This window comes from Gouania willdenowi, chromosome 4 (assembly GCF_900634775.1).
Source record: "Gouania willdenowi chromosome 4, fGouWil2.1, whole genome shotgun sequence".
NCBI classification, from domain to species: Eukaryota; Metazoa; Chordata; class Actinopteri; order Blenniiformes; family Gobiesocidae; genus Gouania; species Gouania willdenowi.
The window spans coordinates 8,938,708-8,954,273 of NC_041047.1; the positions used below are offsets into that span (position 1 = coordinate 8,938,708).

General features: G+C 38.3%; 1 protein-coding gene across 4 annotated transcripts in view; it reads left to right on the plus strand.

The window, feature by feature from the left end:
- The first annotated feature begins 417 nt into the window (after positions 1 to 417).
- LOC114462101 (contactin-associated protein-like 4) overlaps positions 418 to 15,566 on the plus strand; it is a 91,143-nt gene continuing 75,994 nt past the window's right edge. For 3 of the 4 annotated variants that reach the window (XM_028444727.1, XM_028444725.1, XM_028444729.1), the window contains exon 1: positions 11,189 to 11,425. Coding sequence is in view for 3 of the 4 variants with exons in the window: in XM_028444725.1 (XP_028300526.1) it covers positions 11,341 to 11,425 (85 nt within the window). In the remaining variant the exon portion in view is untranslated. Of the gene's footprint in view, positions 442 to 11,188; positions 11,426 to 15,566 lie in introns of those variants that run through there. The other variant, XM_028444728.1, reaches the window with a different exon arrangement.

Below are 15,566 nucleotides of genomic sequence, written 5' to 3' on the forward strand. Positions count from 1 at the left end.
ATTTAGTAAGCCACACCTCACATTTGTTCATAGCTGCATGCGTGATACTATTATCATTATTATTCAGACCTACTATGTTGCTTGGGTGAAAGAAGAAATATGTTAGGATTATGTTTTGATCTCATGAGCTCATTAAAGGAGATATAGTGGATTTATTGTCCTTGCCATTATTATTTTATATGTAATTTGTACAAAAGAGCTTGAAGAAATACATGTAATAATAAAGATGGATTAACAAGGAAAACAGAACAAAGGAAGAAGAAGGTCATTTTTTAAATTTCAGGGCTTGTAAGCACTGCAGTAACTTTATTCGTTCTGTGTGCATGTGTGTGCGTGCCGTGCGTGTATTGACCGTCACTCTCGTGCTCTTCCCTCCAGCTCGACACCACCTGCGGTTTTTCGCAGCACATCTTCGTCTTGATCCACCTCATACCATGTACAGTAGGTGTCCTCTCACATTCCAGCCATCATTCCTCACTCTGCATGCCTTGTTGAATATGATCATGCAGCAGCTTCATCTGGGTTGGCAGTTCCCTGCATCAGTGGGGAAACTAACGGAGCTCCCTGCAGCTCATTCTATGCTCCCAGGTCTTGTTACTGTTAATTTCAGCAGGTACAGCAGAGCACACCAATGATTCCCTGTCCTAGAGATTGATGGCACAGAGAAAAAAAGAAAAGAACAAAACCTCATTGCACCTGACCATATATATGCAAATAACATGTTGAACCCCTTTATTCCTCTGGCATTATGCTTATTTATTGAAATGAGGGTAAGACTAATGAATTCACACAAACTGATAACATAAAACTCCAACATTGCATGCAACACATAAGTATGGCTTAGTTTTCTGATGGCAGTGCCTATTATAGGTGAGATGATATACCATTCACTCTGACAGGTGTAATAAAAAATACTTTTAAAATGTTCAAACAGCAAGAAACTTCTGGAATGTCCTTTTTTTTTAACACTGCTCAGTAACAGATGATGTCACATCCTGTTGGTGTCGGTATTGGTTTCTATTAGCCGTTTACTCAGATTAAAAGATGTAGCGCATGCATTCAAACCAAATGCTAATTCTTTTTTGTCCCTTTAACTTTTGTAAAAGTGTTGTATTATCGCATGTCTAACATCAGGGTTCATAGCCCCCCAACGCTGTGATTTTGATCCCCTACGCTATGATGTCAGCTTTTCTGTTGTTTTTTCCTTTTTTTAAATCGGTACCCACGTAACAATTGTTGCTGCACACTTGGACACAAAAGCGATTTCCAGGCCTACATGGATTGTTTTAATTCTCTTTATACTGAGAAATGCATATGTGAGCCCAGTCACAGTGTCAGGATTTTCTCTCTAAGGGGGTGCAAGATTGATATGTGGGGGTGCTGAGAATTAAAAAAAAAAAAAAAAAAAAAAAAACGATATTACTTTTATAAGGAGTTTCTCATTTTTTCTTCAATAAAAGAAGTTGTGCAAGACAGAATGTTAGATATAAAAATAGTTTTAACTGAATTTGGTCAAAGAATATTTAACAAATGAGTTAAGCATAACACAAGTGACCACAAGGCAATGGCAACAAAAAAAAAAAAAATAATGAGCAAAAGTTACCTATTCAACACCTGACAGCCACCTGTCAATAATCAGACAGTAAATCTAAAATGCATAACGTCAGGGAAAAACTAACTCACCCTAGTTGTTTTATAGAAGAACGATGTGTTTGTTGTTGTTTCTGCATGTTTGGACAGGCAGGCAAGATTGCTGAGTCGAGGGTTTGCCTTTCAGTTTCTCAAGTATGTTTTAACGCGCTGCATGCAGGGAAAACTGCGCTTACATGAAGCGGAGGTGACAGGTAGTGTGACAGAATGGGTAAAAGTTTGTAAAGGCTCCCTGAGAGACGGGCTTTTGGTCTTCAATTTTTACGGGAACTTTTTTTTTCTTAATTGTCCATTGCATTGGACTGCTGGTGAACCCAAAAATGATGCGGAAAAAAAAAAAAAGAAAGACTCCTCCACCCCTCCCATCCCCCCATCACACACACACTGTCGTATATGGTAATCAATGGGTGTCATTGAATGGGGTACAAGCAGGGGTTTGATTGGACTAGAACGGCAACTCTGGAACTTTTTAATGTTTTTGAACTCAATAAATTAATAGAAAAAATATTTAAAAATAGTAAATAAAATGCACAAGCAGCTTAAATTCCTGACGGGACTATAGCGCCCCCTAGCCCCGGTGTAGCGCTGTCCCTGCGTCAGCCACACAGTCTATTTACTACAGACAAATTGCTTGGATGCTCTCGCCTTCCCCTGAGGATTCTTGCAGCTACTTAGCCACCCCGACGTTGCCTGTGTGCATCCACTGCTTTGTAAAGGCTCACACATACTAGCGCAGACTCCACCAGGTCAATTAAGTGCAACGCTAACGTTTTACAAGCTCGCAGAGTCCGCTGTATCATTCAAAACACTGCTTGGCACGTATTTTTCAAAAATTGATTCACGTTAGATGTAAGAATGACCTGCATTTCACCAATCTGGTTAAACAGAGCAGGACAGACTGGCAGACGAGCTACGAAAGTATCGACAATTTTAAAACACGTCCAAGAAAGATTACAAGGACTACAGAGAAGCGCTAAGGATTGTGGGAAATGTAGGATTTTATTGGAAACTAATATGCGGCGGTGCGCTCGAACATGAAAGCTCTGAGGAGTGCGGACAGTTCGCGCTGAATCCGCCCCATGTACTTAACCCATCAGTATAAACAGTGTGCTCTTCATAATCCAAACAAAACAATCAATTCAATAAAACTATAGAAAAATATAAAATTAATGAAGCTTTAGCTTTACTTTCCAAAATGTGGCCCTCAAAATGCATTAAACAGTGTTTCAGAGGGTTATAAATTCTGAAATGTTCAGGTGAACTCAGGGTATCGTCCCACCCCATAGTGCCTATATACAGTATCTGATATCTGTGGCCACAGTAAACAAAACAAGTAATCTTCAATAATCAAGCGAGGCATTTCTCATTTGTTTTGTATCGTGCGGTACAAGAATAACTCCTAATAACTCACCAACACAGTTCTTCTTAAAGGTCTGCAAAGGATTTCTATGAAAATCTGGCATATTATGAATAATTGCTTCACTAAAATATATATTCCAGGGGGAAAATCTCCCACAGCTTTGGGCTGATAAAGTGATACTTTGTGACCAACCACTTTTCTTTATTTTTCTTTTCTTTACAGCGAGCAGTGCTCCTGCTGCTGACTCATTGTCTTGTTTTTGTTAGATGAAATAAAAGTATTTTAAGTTGTTCACTGTAATTTCTCTGCGACGTGTTTCAGAGAATAGCAAATAAACATGAAATATTGAGAATACACAGCAGTGGTGCACTCTTATACAAATGTCTCCTGTGTCGTGGTGAATGCCCACTGTTTAAAATATCAATTGCAGCAGCATTTGAATGTTTTCTCTGAGCCAGCGTGACTTTTTGATGATGTGATCACTTCAGCCAATAGTCGGAAACATCCATGAGTAAAATGCTTGTTTACCTGTAATTATCTGTAATTGTATCTGTTTTGGGCAGATGGCTGTGGCTGCAATTTGGTGCTTCATGCCAACCAATCTGTTCCACTCCAACACAAAAAGTGTTCCCTTAGAAAATAACAAAATAAAAAAAAATAAAAAAGTTTCTTTTCAACGACGCCAAAAATCAGAAGATGAGTCGACTGAAGCAAGTTTGTTAAAAACAAGTCAAGAAATGAAACGATTGGATTTTTTATTGCAATCAGATAACTTTTGTCAACGTTGATTGAAATTGTAAGAAAAGCAAAAAAAAAAAAAAAAAAAATGGTTCAGTAAAGATACATACAACATGGTTTGGTTAAGTTCCTCCTACTATATGGAATGGCCTGGGGAAAGTGGGATCAGGTCCACTGCACATATAAGATTGGCTGATAGTAAAGAAGATGGATGAGCAAAATGTGAAGTGTCCATCATATCAAACTGAATAATGGCAATGGTGGCTTTTGCTAAGAATGTGTGCAGCTAAACTAAAACCTGAAAGTATCAGAAACTCTAATAGTGATCGATAAAAAATGGCTTACTGATGTTTTTTTTTAAAAAAAAAGGCATATTCATTGTTGGAGGCACTCAAAATTGTTAACCCACTTATTTTAAACATTGAAACCAAAGTTTATTTAAATTACCAAAATTACCAAATAATGCATTTGTATATTTCCCATTCCCTCCAAAATCACAAATTCATTGAAATTCCACATTATTTGCAGGGTTCAGTTTTTCCTTTGCTTATATCACATGATGGGGGTCAATTTTAATCTCAATCTAATCACAGTTGTTGACAGAATGCTCCAGTCTTCTACAAATCTGCAATTTCTTACAAACAATCCCACAAATGTCCTTCAAATTACACACACACACACACAAAAAAAGTCACAGAATTTATCTATGTATGTTATGTTCGATATTAGCTTTTTCCCCAATATCCCATATTTTGCGACACTACATTTCTGATTTCCAATATTAACTAATACCAATAATATACAAAGACCCCCACCACAGGTCACATTATACAGTGTATAACTACTACTTTTAATGTGATGCTCCACAAAAAAGACAATATCTGTGCAAAATTAAATACAATAACCTTTTTAACTTGACTAATGAAAAAAAAAGGTGCCATATTAGTGTTTAAAGTGTTTCATGTTGTTTTATTGTGTCAATGAGCATTCAGCATGAAAAAAACCACCACCAACTGATCAATCATTCTAAAAGATAGATAGATTTATTGATCCCGCCGTGGGGAAATTTGCTGTCACGACAGCTCACATCAGATAAGAATAAGTCTACGTCTAAATTTAAGTTGGAATTAAAAAACAATCTTTGAAACTCCAAGCTCATAGTTTTTCAGCCTGCCAACAGTAAAAAAACATGTTGGTTACTGTTTACCAACTCCTGTAGATGGTGTGTAGGTAGTCACACTCTCATTCCAACCATCTGTGAAAGACAAAGACATGGTGAGTTTGTGTGTGTGTGTGTGTGTGTGTGTGTGTGTGTGTGTGTGTCATCTGCCTTCAGTCTTCTCAAATATCAGAGACAAACTGTGATCACAAACATCCAGAAGTGGGGAGCAAATATCAAATGTGTGGGTGAACGATATGAGCTGCTGCCCACTGTTGACCTTTACACAGAACAATTGAGGCTCCACTGCCTTTTTTTAAACACTTTTGAAGTTGGGAGATGTCATTTTTCAACATGGGGAGGTTTTTTGAGCACCTTGAGGATACAGTATTATTCTGTAATGACAGGAAATGTGGTTACACACCTGAGGTAAGTGACCATCACAAAAGTTTTTTGACAAAGTTGATGTGTTTGTTCCTCCTGAATGTTAAGTTTTCTGCTGATACTTGGCAGAGGTGAAAGTAAGATTACAAGTACTCACGTTACTGTAATTGAGTTGATTTTATGGGTACTTGTATTAATATATTTCTAAATTAGTTGCTTTACTTAATTTGTCACATTGCTACACCCAACCATTACTGAGTAAATTATTTTTGGGATTATTTTTTAATATCCTTTTCATGGTCTCTTCATAAACTGAGGGCACATTGAACATATGCCCTTAGTCATGTTATTTCTGATCAACCTTTCATAAATGTAACTATACTTAAAGCCTGAGAATAGTTTTTATTCTTAATTGAATCCATTGGTGTTACTTTATTTTTCAAATATTTGTACATTTTGACCAACCTTTTATTTTTTACAGATGAATTTCTGGAAAATAAATTAAGTTCCAATTGTGGTAGAATTGGTTTCTTCCTTTTTAAGTTTATACATGAGTTGTTTACTGTATGTAAGGGAATCGAGGCAAGATTTATTAGCAAAAATAAAAGCTACTTTTTATTCGTACTTGAGTACAATTTTAATCAAGTAAAAGTACTTCTACTTGACTGGGATATATCAGTACTCTTTACACCTCTGTACTTTGGTTTGTTCCTGTGTCCTGTCCAGGATTTTCTGTGCTTGGAGTCATATGAGGATCAAGTATATCACATGTTGGAAAAACAGGAAACAAATATAAAATGGATGGAACCTTTGATTGCATCAATTTTGAAAAGCAAACATTTGTAGAAAAAAAAAATTGCCAGATAACAGCAATTCATAGATTCTTGATTGCGCCATTGATGGAAATGTTGTGAAAAGCTTTTGATTGGTTTAAAATCACTATCTATGAAGTGTATTGTGAGATTAGTCACTTGTCCAACGTTTATATTTTGTTGTATTGTTTTTAAAAAAGTAAATTCCACCTTGCAATGTAACCATAAACTCTATTAAACTATGGGTGCACGCTTTGTCAGGAGAGGGCACATAAATCTACTCAAGGAGGCCAGTTTCTTTATGTGCACCCTAAATCTGTACAGAGTACAATGGCGAGTGCATGATTTTTGTGATGCGTCAGGTGTTTTACAGATCCATCTGGGTCCAGTATAAGTCCCTGCAAAGTCAAACCTGTTAGCGGTGTACAGTAAAAGCTAACTTTTAAATACTAACAAAAGTTGCAGAGGCTTAAAGAAACTTTGTTTTTGTTTTTTTTTACCTGCAACAGTGTTCAGCCCGAGGGGGTTCGCCACAGCTACAGGGGTTTGTTACCATGGTAACGATCAACAGTAATAATAGAGGCTGTGAGCACTTCTCCACACTCTCACTAGGGAAGTGGTTCTCTAAATGTTTCTGTTGCACCTGCTTTGAAGAATGACATTTTTCACAAAATTTCAACAAAATGGGTAAAAAAAAAAATGTAACTTATTGAAAAACATTTTTAAAAATGTGACTATTCTTGAAAACTCAAAAAATAGAAAATTTGCAACCACGTATTTTAGAACATTAGTAACTTAAAATAGTAACGATTAATAATATTTATAATAATTATTATTATATAAAAGTTGAACATTAGCTTGTATACCATCTCTCTCGTGTTTGTTGTGAAATGTCCCTGTCAAATAAATAAATAAAAACCTAAACCTAACCTTAAGACGCTACTTACTTGTACTTCGGTATTCGTACCAATAGCACCGGGGGTTGTCCGTACGGCAACCGTAAAAATAGACACTTTCTAAATAGTTTGGCAGACCCTTTGTTTGTTGTGTCAGGATATATCGTATTGTGACATGCAAATCAAGAATCGTACCCTGATACACACACACAGCTCGCCGACGTCGGCCTCAGATTGTGCATCGGCATTCTACTCCTAATGCGGCATTGTTTGTTTTTCCCCCCAAATCGGTGATACCACATATAAAACTGTAGAAATTAAAATGTCACTTCCATGAAGCTGTTTTTGTGTTGGGGCTCTTTTGGCTATGCTGCTGAAAATATATTTATGATCATGAACTATGTCTCTTTATTTTGTCCACACAAGCTATTTAGTGGTAGTATATTGTTTTTTTTTTTTTTTTTGTTGTGATATTGGCATATTCCTATAAGATTTAAGTAGTGTTGGGAACGTTTCTATAAAAAAGTAATTAGTCACTACTTGTTCCAAAAAGTAACTGATTTAGTAATTGAATTACTTTATAATAAAAGTAACTCATTTACAAGGAAAGTAACTATTTGCGTTACAGTTGCTATATGTCAAAGAATTCAAATTTTTTTTAGATGCGTGTGTCGTTGTGAGGTGCTTCATTAAATTTGAGTTGCTTACAACAGGGGTCTTCAACGTGCCACTGGCATGCATAAACATACCTGTTATCTTGCATACAATACTGAACTATTAACATAATTGACAGATTCATGTTTTATTTTAAACATACATGTAGTATGGGCAGTGAATCCTCAAACCAGCTATGGATGGCATACATTAGTGAGATGTCTGACCCTGATGAGTAGCACACAACTTGTTTAACCTTGGACTTATGGAGGTTGTCAGGCAGAGTCATATCAGCCTCAGGCTGCAGTCTTGACCTGTATTTGTTTTTCAGGTAGGTGAGTGACGAAAATCCACTTTCACAATGTTGTAGCAAAAGGCAACAGGCTCATCATTGCTTTTGCTGCCAGTTGCGGAAAGACTTTCTGGCAGGATATCCAGAACTGTGTGAGTGATTTAGTTTCATATATGTTTCTGAACGTGCTGTCAGTGGACAGTTCAATGAGCTGATCCTCCTCTGTCACCGTCAGGCGTGCGCCGTCTGCTGCGTTGTCTCTGAATGGAAACTGTATCCATGTCTTGTCCCTGCGCCAGGAGTCGGCCTCAGAAAAGTAGCTCCTAAATTGACCATGGAGCGCCTCCAAGTGCGCAAGAATCGCGTGTGTTATGGGAGGCGAGAGCACAGCAGAATCTCCCAGCTCATCCACTGATGGAAACATAGAAAATGTTCCCTCCCCGACACGCTCCTTCCATTTTTTCATCTTTTTGACGAAGCCTTCCATCCTGTCATACAGCTGAAAGGCAAGTGTGTTGCGACCTTGCATAGAACTGTTAAGTTTGTTCAGCTCAGCGAAAATGTCAGCAAGATATGCAAGTTTGGTGATCCAGGCATTGTCGCTGAAAAGTGCAGCCAGCTCTGTGCGCTTCTGAAGAAGTAAAAACTCCCGAATAGACATGCGTAATTCTAACACACATGCCAACACTGTTCCGCGTGAAAGCCAGCGCACCTCAGAATGGTACAGTAGCCCAGTGTGCTCTTCTCCTTCGGCAGCACAGAGATTAGAGAGGAGTCGTGTTTGCAAAGCACTCTTCTTGACTATATTTACAACTTTCACGACCAAGTCCATGACATCAGACAGTTCAGCGCTCATGTCCTTGGCAACAAGTGCCTCTGTGCAACATGCAGTGCGTCCAAATCACCTCTGGAGCCACATCCCTGACAAGCGCGTTTAGGCCACTTTTTAATCCAGCCATGGCTCTTGCGCCGTCGGTGCACAGTGCAACACATTTTGCCCATGAAATGTCATTTTCTCTGAAGAAAACGTCAATCACTTTGAAGATTTCAGCACTTGTTGTGCGCTCAGGAAGGCGCTTACCAAACAAAAATTCCTCCTGCATTTCATTTTGATCCACAAACGCCAGCAGCTGCGCGTCCTTTGACACATCCGTTGATTCGTCCAGCTGTAATGTAAATGCATCTGCCAATCTCAGCTTCTCTATCAGTTGCACCCTCACATCTGATGCCATCTCGTCAATACGGCGAGCAATGGTTGTGTCCGACAATGGAACAGTTTTCAGTTTATTAGTATCAATATCATTCCCATACATTGTTTTACACATGTCAGTTGCTGAAGGCAATATTAAATCCTCTCCAATTGTATATGGCTGTTTCTTTTGGGCAATCCGAAGAGCAACTTGATAAGAACATTTCAAAGCTAGCTCACCAACTTTGGCTGATTTTTTTCATCAATGTCTGTTGGCCTTGGAGGGATTTGAGAGAAGTTTGGAAGTATTCAACGTTTTCGTCTTTTAAGTGGCCGTGGGTTGTCTCCAAGTGACGCTGCAGTTTTGATGGCTTCATAGACTCGTTTGACAGCACAGTAGAACAAATGACACACATCGGAAATTCAATGCCATCTCTCTCCTTGAAGGTAAAGCCAAACTTCAGATAATTGTCTGTATATTTTCGGGTCTTCTCTCTTTTACGCTTACCCTTTACAGCTGCGGGGCCTACAGCAGGTACACTGTCACTTTCATTTTCACCTGCGGTTTCTGAGGTGGAGGGTAGACCTATCTCTTTTGCTCTTGTGGGGTTTTTTTGTAGTGTTACAAAACGATTTATTTTTTATTTTTTTTGATCCAAACATAAACACTAGCTGCTAGCATAATAGCTTAAGAGTGACCGCCCACTTTTTTAACCTCACTGTTGAGCTCCAGAAGACTGGGCTCTCGGCCAATCACGGGGAACCTGACAGAGATAGCGTGTCAACTACGGCCTCGTGATTGGCACAGCAGCGATAGGGGTGGGTCCTCCTCGTTGATGGGACAGGTGAATGAACCAGTGCCCAGCTTGAAAGAGCTCCTGTGTGTCGCTGAACATGTGCATTGCTGACTGAAAGACATCTTCTGCCTCCATTTATCTGTTCACTACAGTGTGTTGGATTCATGTTAATGTGTATTTAAAGACATTTCAATTTATTGAAAAAATTGCGGGGGGGAATATAAAAAAATGTCTAATCAACCAAAACTTTCGCGACCCCCCTGCAGTACCTCCGCGGACCCCCTAGGGGTCGCGGACCCCCTGTTGAAGACCTCTGGCTTACAACAAATGTCGATAAAGTCTTCGTTCCTGGATATAATGAACACTTCACGTGCACGTTCTTGCCTTTGACCACAATTCATTTAAAGTAGTGTTTGTATCGCCACCTTAAAAAGGTCAACTTTTCATGGAACTGCTCCACGCTCACCATCTCTGCTGCTTCATCAAACTGCAGTGGTTGTGTGTGTGGGGCGTGTGCTGACACGTGTAAAAACACTGGCTCTGATTGGCTACCATGAAACATGACGTCGTCTTAGCCAATCATAATCGCTCACCCTGTTTTTGACCCACCTCCTCACTACAGCTGCGTATGAAGCCAGGGGTGCTTTTGGATAACAGTTTATTCAATCAATGCATGTAACGCACCGCATTTAACGTTCAGTAATGTTAATGGCATTGCAACAGCGTAAAAAGTATTTAGATTACTCCGTTACAGAAATTTTTTTTTTTTTTAAAATGCTGTGTTTTAAACGCCGTTATTCCAAACACTGGATTTAAATAAATACTCAACAATGGATATGGAGATATCTAATTGAATCATCCGAGCTAGATAAAGGTTAATATAAACTGTAGAGAGGCCGCGCTGAGCATCTTTATTTCATCGTCCAAACGGAGATGTCTGCCTAATGAGCAAATGCTCTATGATACGTCTCGCCAATGCAACTTCATTCATTGTGCAGAAGTCTACGAGATGTATGTGTGCTATCAGAGTATCGTATCGTCCACCCCTACTATATAGACACGATCAGTGGATAAATAAGACATTTATTTGAATCTGGGGCACTTTAATAGTGGTTTCAGGTCTTTGGGTGTTTGTTCTGCAGTAAAGATGAATAGGTTCTAGGTTGGTTTCACCGTAAAAAAAAAAAAAAAAAAAGTATCTTGATTATAAATAAATCCCTCCTTCTCCTTTTCCTGCTCAGTTGTCGGAGGGCGGGCGGTGTGTGAACATCCTCAGTGGAAGCTGCGCTTCTTCTTCTGCGCTGCGGTGAAGAAAAGCCACAGGGAGACAGGAGAACACGGACAGACAAGGATAATAATAATAATAATAATAATAATATTAATAATACACCGACCCTTCAACAATCAACATGTCCCAGAGAAGTAAAGGACGGGCTGGGATCAGAGTTCTCATCGCCTCGCTGCTGCTCGGAGTCTGTGGAACTAGAGCCGAAGGTGAGGATGGAGCAGAAACATCATCCACTACTGAAAAGAAAAGAGGAATGTTTGGGAAACTTATTGAAATCATCAATCACAGATACAGCACTCGTCATATATATCAGCATCGGATTTTTAAGAACCAATGCTGTAAAAATCAGTGAAGATAATTCATTACCTGGACTGTTTCACCTGCTGTTCAGCTTTAGTTTATTTTACTAGAATTTGTACAAGAACTTTGGCAAATAACATCTAAATCATCAGACTTAGTATTTGATAGAAATAAAACTATACTTATATTCTATAATTAAATATAAAACTGTAAATGCACAACAACCAAATATTCCATGTATTTGTGTCTCACTCAGTTAAATTACTTCAAACGCAACTGTGAACAAAATATTGGAGATGTGTTTTTTTCCACAAAATAATTGCATTGTATCATTAAAACTTATTATATATTGCAGTGTATCTAGTTTAAACCAAAGTTTTTCAACCTTGGGTCGGGACCCCATGAGGGGTCGCCTGAAATTAAAATGGGGTCGCCATAAATGTTTAGTAATTTGTAAAAAGTTACATTTTTAATTTTAAAAATACATGTATTTTTCAAATGCACATCACATAATACATATCAAATAACTGTATCCTAGACTTAAACTTTCTCAAATATAAAATGCAGTATGAAAATAGCTGAGGTGGCACATCTTGTCACTTTGTTCACAAATCCTGTTTACTCCGTATTTGTAACACACTTTAATAAACATCAAAAACGAATTCTAGAAAGAAAAAAAAGTCTCTGGGGTCGCCGGACATTTGTGATATCAAAATGGGGTCACAGTTCAAAAAAGGTTGGGAACCTTTCCCTTAAACACTGAGAGCATTAGGATTATTAAAGTTATTATTATACATATGTTTTTAAATGTATCATTACCACAAGGTACCACAAACAGCCTCAAGCCTTATTCTGTGACATCTTTTCTTCATATTGTTAATATTTTTCAAATGTTAGAAGTCAAATTTCATTAATCTGCAGCAGTTAAATAACAATTATATTCATGTAGCGCTCATGCTTTTAGAGAATAAGCAGCATGTGTAGTTTGTTTAAATGGATTATATGATTGTTTGGATTCTATCATGTTTCTTGTGGAAAGTGAGGCTATATTTGTCAAATCAAAAGGAGAAGATTACTCCCACCTTGTCCACTCGTTCCATCTTCTCAGTCTTTGTCGTTATGTTCACGTGAGAAAGGACTGCAGAGGGAAACAAACAGTGTGGTCTCTCCTTGGAGATGTGGGAAAAGCTGCACACTCGGAAAACTGTTGGTGCTTCTTCAGCTTTTATACTTAAGAAAATGTACACATGTCTATGTTCAGTGGATTGAATCTATAGTTGCTGGAAATGTTTCAGATTTACAAGATGCGTGAAGAGTTGTTTTTCAAGAAAAAGAGGATTCGGATCCGTCCGTGGTGGGTTTGGTCCTTTGTTTTTCTGCTCCCTCTGACTTCCTAAAGGCTGCTCATTTTCTTGTGAGATTCTTTAATGAAATCAATCAAGAAAGCGCACTGAAGTGGTTCTGCAGCTTAAAACCTTTAAGCTAATCCTTCCCAAAGTCATTACTTGGCTCACGTTTGTTAGGTGAGTGAGTGCAGCACTTCATACAACAAAACTAGCCAATTGAGGGAATAAATAAGCCACCATTAATCCAGGAGACCTTCATGAATATGCAGTGTCATTGATGCTTAGACTTGGAAATCTCTGGTTCTCCATAAAGACTGTCCGCTGTGTCACTATACAGGATTCTCATCAGCAGCGCTGTTGAGCGTAGGGCCCCCCCCCCGACATTGTCATTTTTCGCCCCTACACAGCAATGGCGCCCCCTACGTTCAGTTTTCAGCAACGTAGGAGGGGATTTCTGTCTTTTCCTTTTTTCACCAGTACCGTTGTAATAATTGTTGCAAACATGGGCACAAAAGGGACTTCCAGGTGTGCACAGGTTATTTTAACTCTTTTTAATCTGAATAACCCAGAAACCCATACATAAGCAGCACATTTTTAATACAGGCGATTCTACCTTCAACCTGAGGGGCAGTAACACCCCAGAGTTACACCCCCCCCGCAAAACTCCAACAGAGAAAATGTTAATATATAAAAACTACTTATATTAGTCTGTGTTTTTTTTCCCTCGACATTTTCCTCTTTTTTTTTACCTTTTTTTTTTCACTATTTTTTGCCCCATTTTTCCCATTAACCCTTTGCCACTACATACCACCTAGTTCCTCTATATTTCCAATTTTTTGGCTATTTGATTGCTTTTGGCCCATTTTAGTCACTTTTGGACCATTTTTGGCCACCTTTTACCAAGTCTGCCTCCACTCGCTCGTCAAAAAAGTAGCGGACCAGACCGCCCCAACGGGACAATGCACGATATGTCAGATGGCCAGTCTACCCCGCTAACGTACTAAAGTCTGATGTCAAAATTAGTATGTTCACATTAGATAGTATGGAAAGATTGAGTATGCAAGAAATACCCAGATGTATACTATATCGGGACATTTTTGAAGTATGCACAGTGGACTCTAGTCATATTCAACCACCTAATGATGTATTACGAGAGGAACATAAAATTGTCCTGGGACCGGCTTCAAGCTAAAACCTTCCATTTTCAAAACAAAAGCATATTTTCTTGTCTTTTTAACACTTTTATAAATAGGGCTCTTGTTTTTAAGTTAACTGGAAGTTTTGCCACTAGCACAATGGGAGGTCTCAGAAAATCTTGGAAATGTTGGCATAAAATGTGTTTCTTTCGCCCCCTCAGAGCTCAGTAAAACATAAACGATTAAAAGGGTCGGCCATGGGTAAAGCTAACAAAACTGCACACCAAACAAAAAAAAAATGGACCTCTACTCTCTAAATGGTAACAAGGAGGGGGATTGCTCTTCACTGTCACCCACTGAATCAATCAAAATGATAGATAGAATTAGGACCAACTTATAATTAGGTGGAAGCTACAAAACTAGACAGGAGGTGTTCACCACAAACAATCAAAGAAGTACGTGGGTCAATTATTCACAGTCAAACTCAATCTGTAAAGAAGGCCATCATATGGTGCAGAACCTTCTGAGTCCCACTCAGACTGAAAACCCTCCTTATATAAACTCCAGTCCAGCTGATTGCTAACGACTCACAGCCGTGCTCAACGCTACAGGTGCAGCAGATCAACCTGATCTGCATGATGAGCTGAAACGTAACAGTGCACTTTGTGCCAATCTGTGACAGCGACTTTTATGGATCACATGACCACATGTTGATATTCTGTTCGGTCGCGCTTTCGCTTAAAATGTTTTCAGAACTTTCAAAGGTGGAGAATCAACAGAGATATATATATTTTTAAGTTTTTCACATTCTTTTTTTAAATTTTGTTTTTCATCAATTTTTCAGAAAATATTCATTTTTAACTCCTGTGAGGAAACAAAATAAACACTACTAAAAAGAATGGCAAAAAACGTATGTCAAATTTAAAAGTGTAATTTAAAATGATAATGATTAAGATACAGTTAAAATGTATATATAAGTTGTACTGACGTGGATTTTTCTGACTGCTCCTTTTTAATAATTTATATGTCATATTAAGATGTATGAGAACAGCATTATTTTCACCCAATTTCCCCTCAGGGATCAATGGTTTACTGAATCAGAGCAGGTTTATTGATTAAGTTTTAATCAATTGAATTTAAATTACCCTAATTTAAATGATCCTGGTGACATTATTGCAGACCATAAGGAATAAACAAAAACAAATGGACATAATGATGCATCAGTTAGTTCACCACTAGGGGCCAGAAAATTTGACAGTATTAGAAGTTATCAGGTTATCATAGAGTATGGCATCTCAAACACAGCCTTAGTGATGCACAATATTATCGTCCTGTTATTGTATTTGCGGATATCGCCTTTAAAATTAAGTATCGGACATTGACCATTGACCAATATAATTAATCATTAAAATAACAGGCCTTGTCTCATGGAGAGACGTAGCTAAGCGCTGCCATCTTGTGTGTGGGGAGGAGACTGCAGGAGATACGAAGCTTTAAACAATCTCAAAGTAGAATTTTATTCATTCATTTATTTTCTGACCCACTTGCTCCTTTTTCAGGGTCTT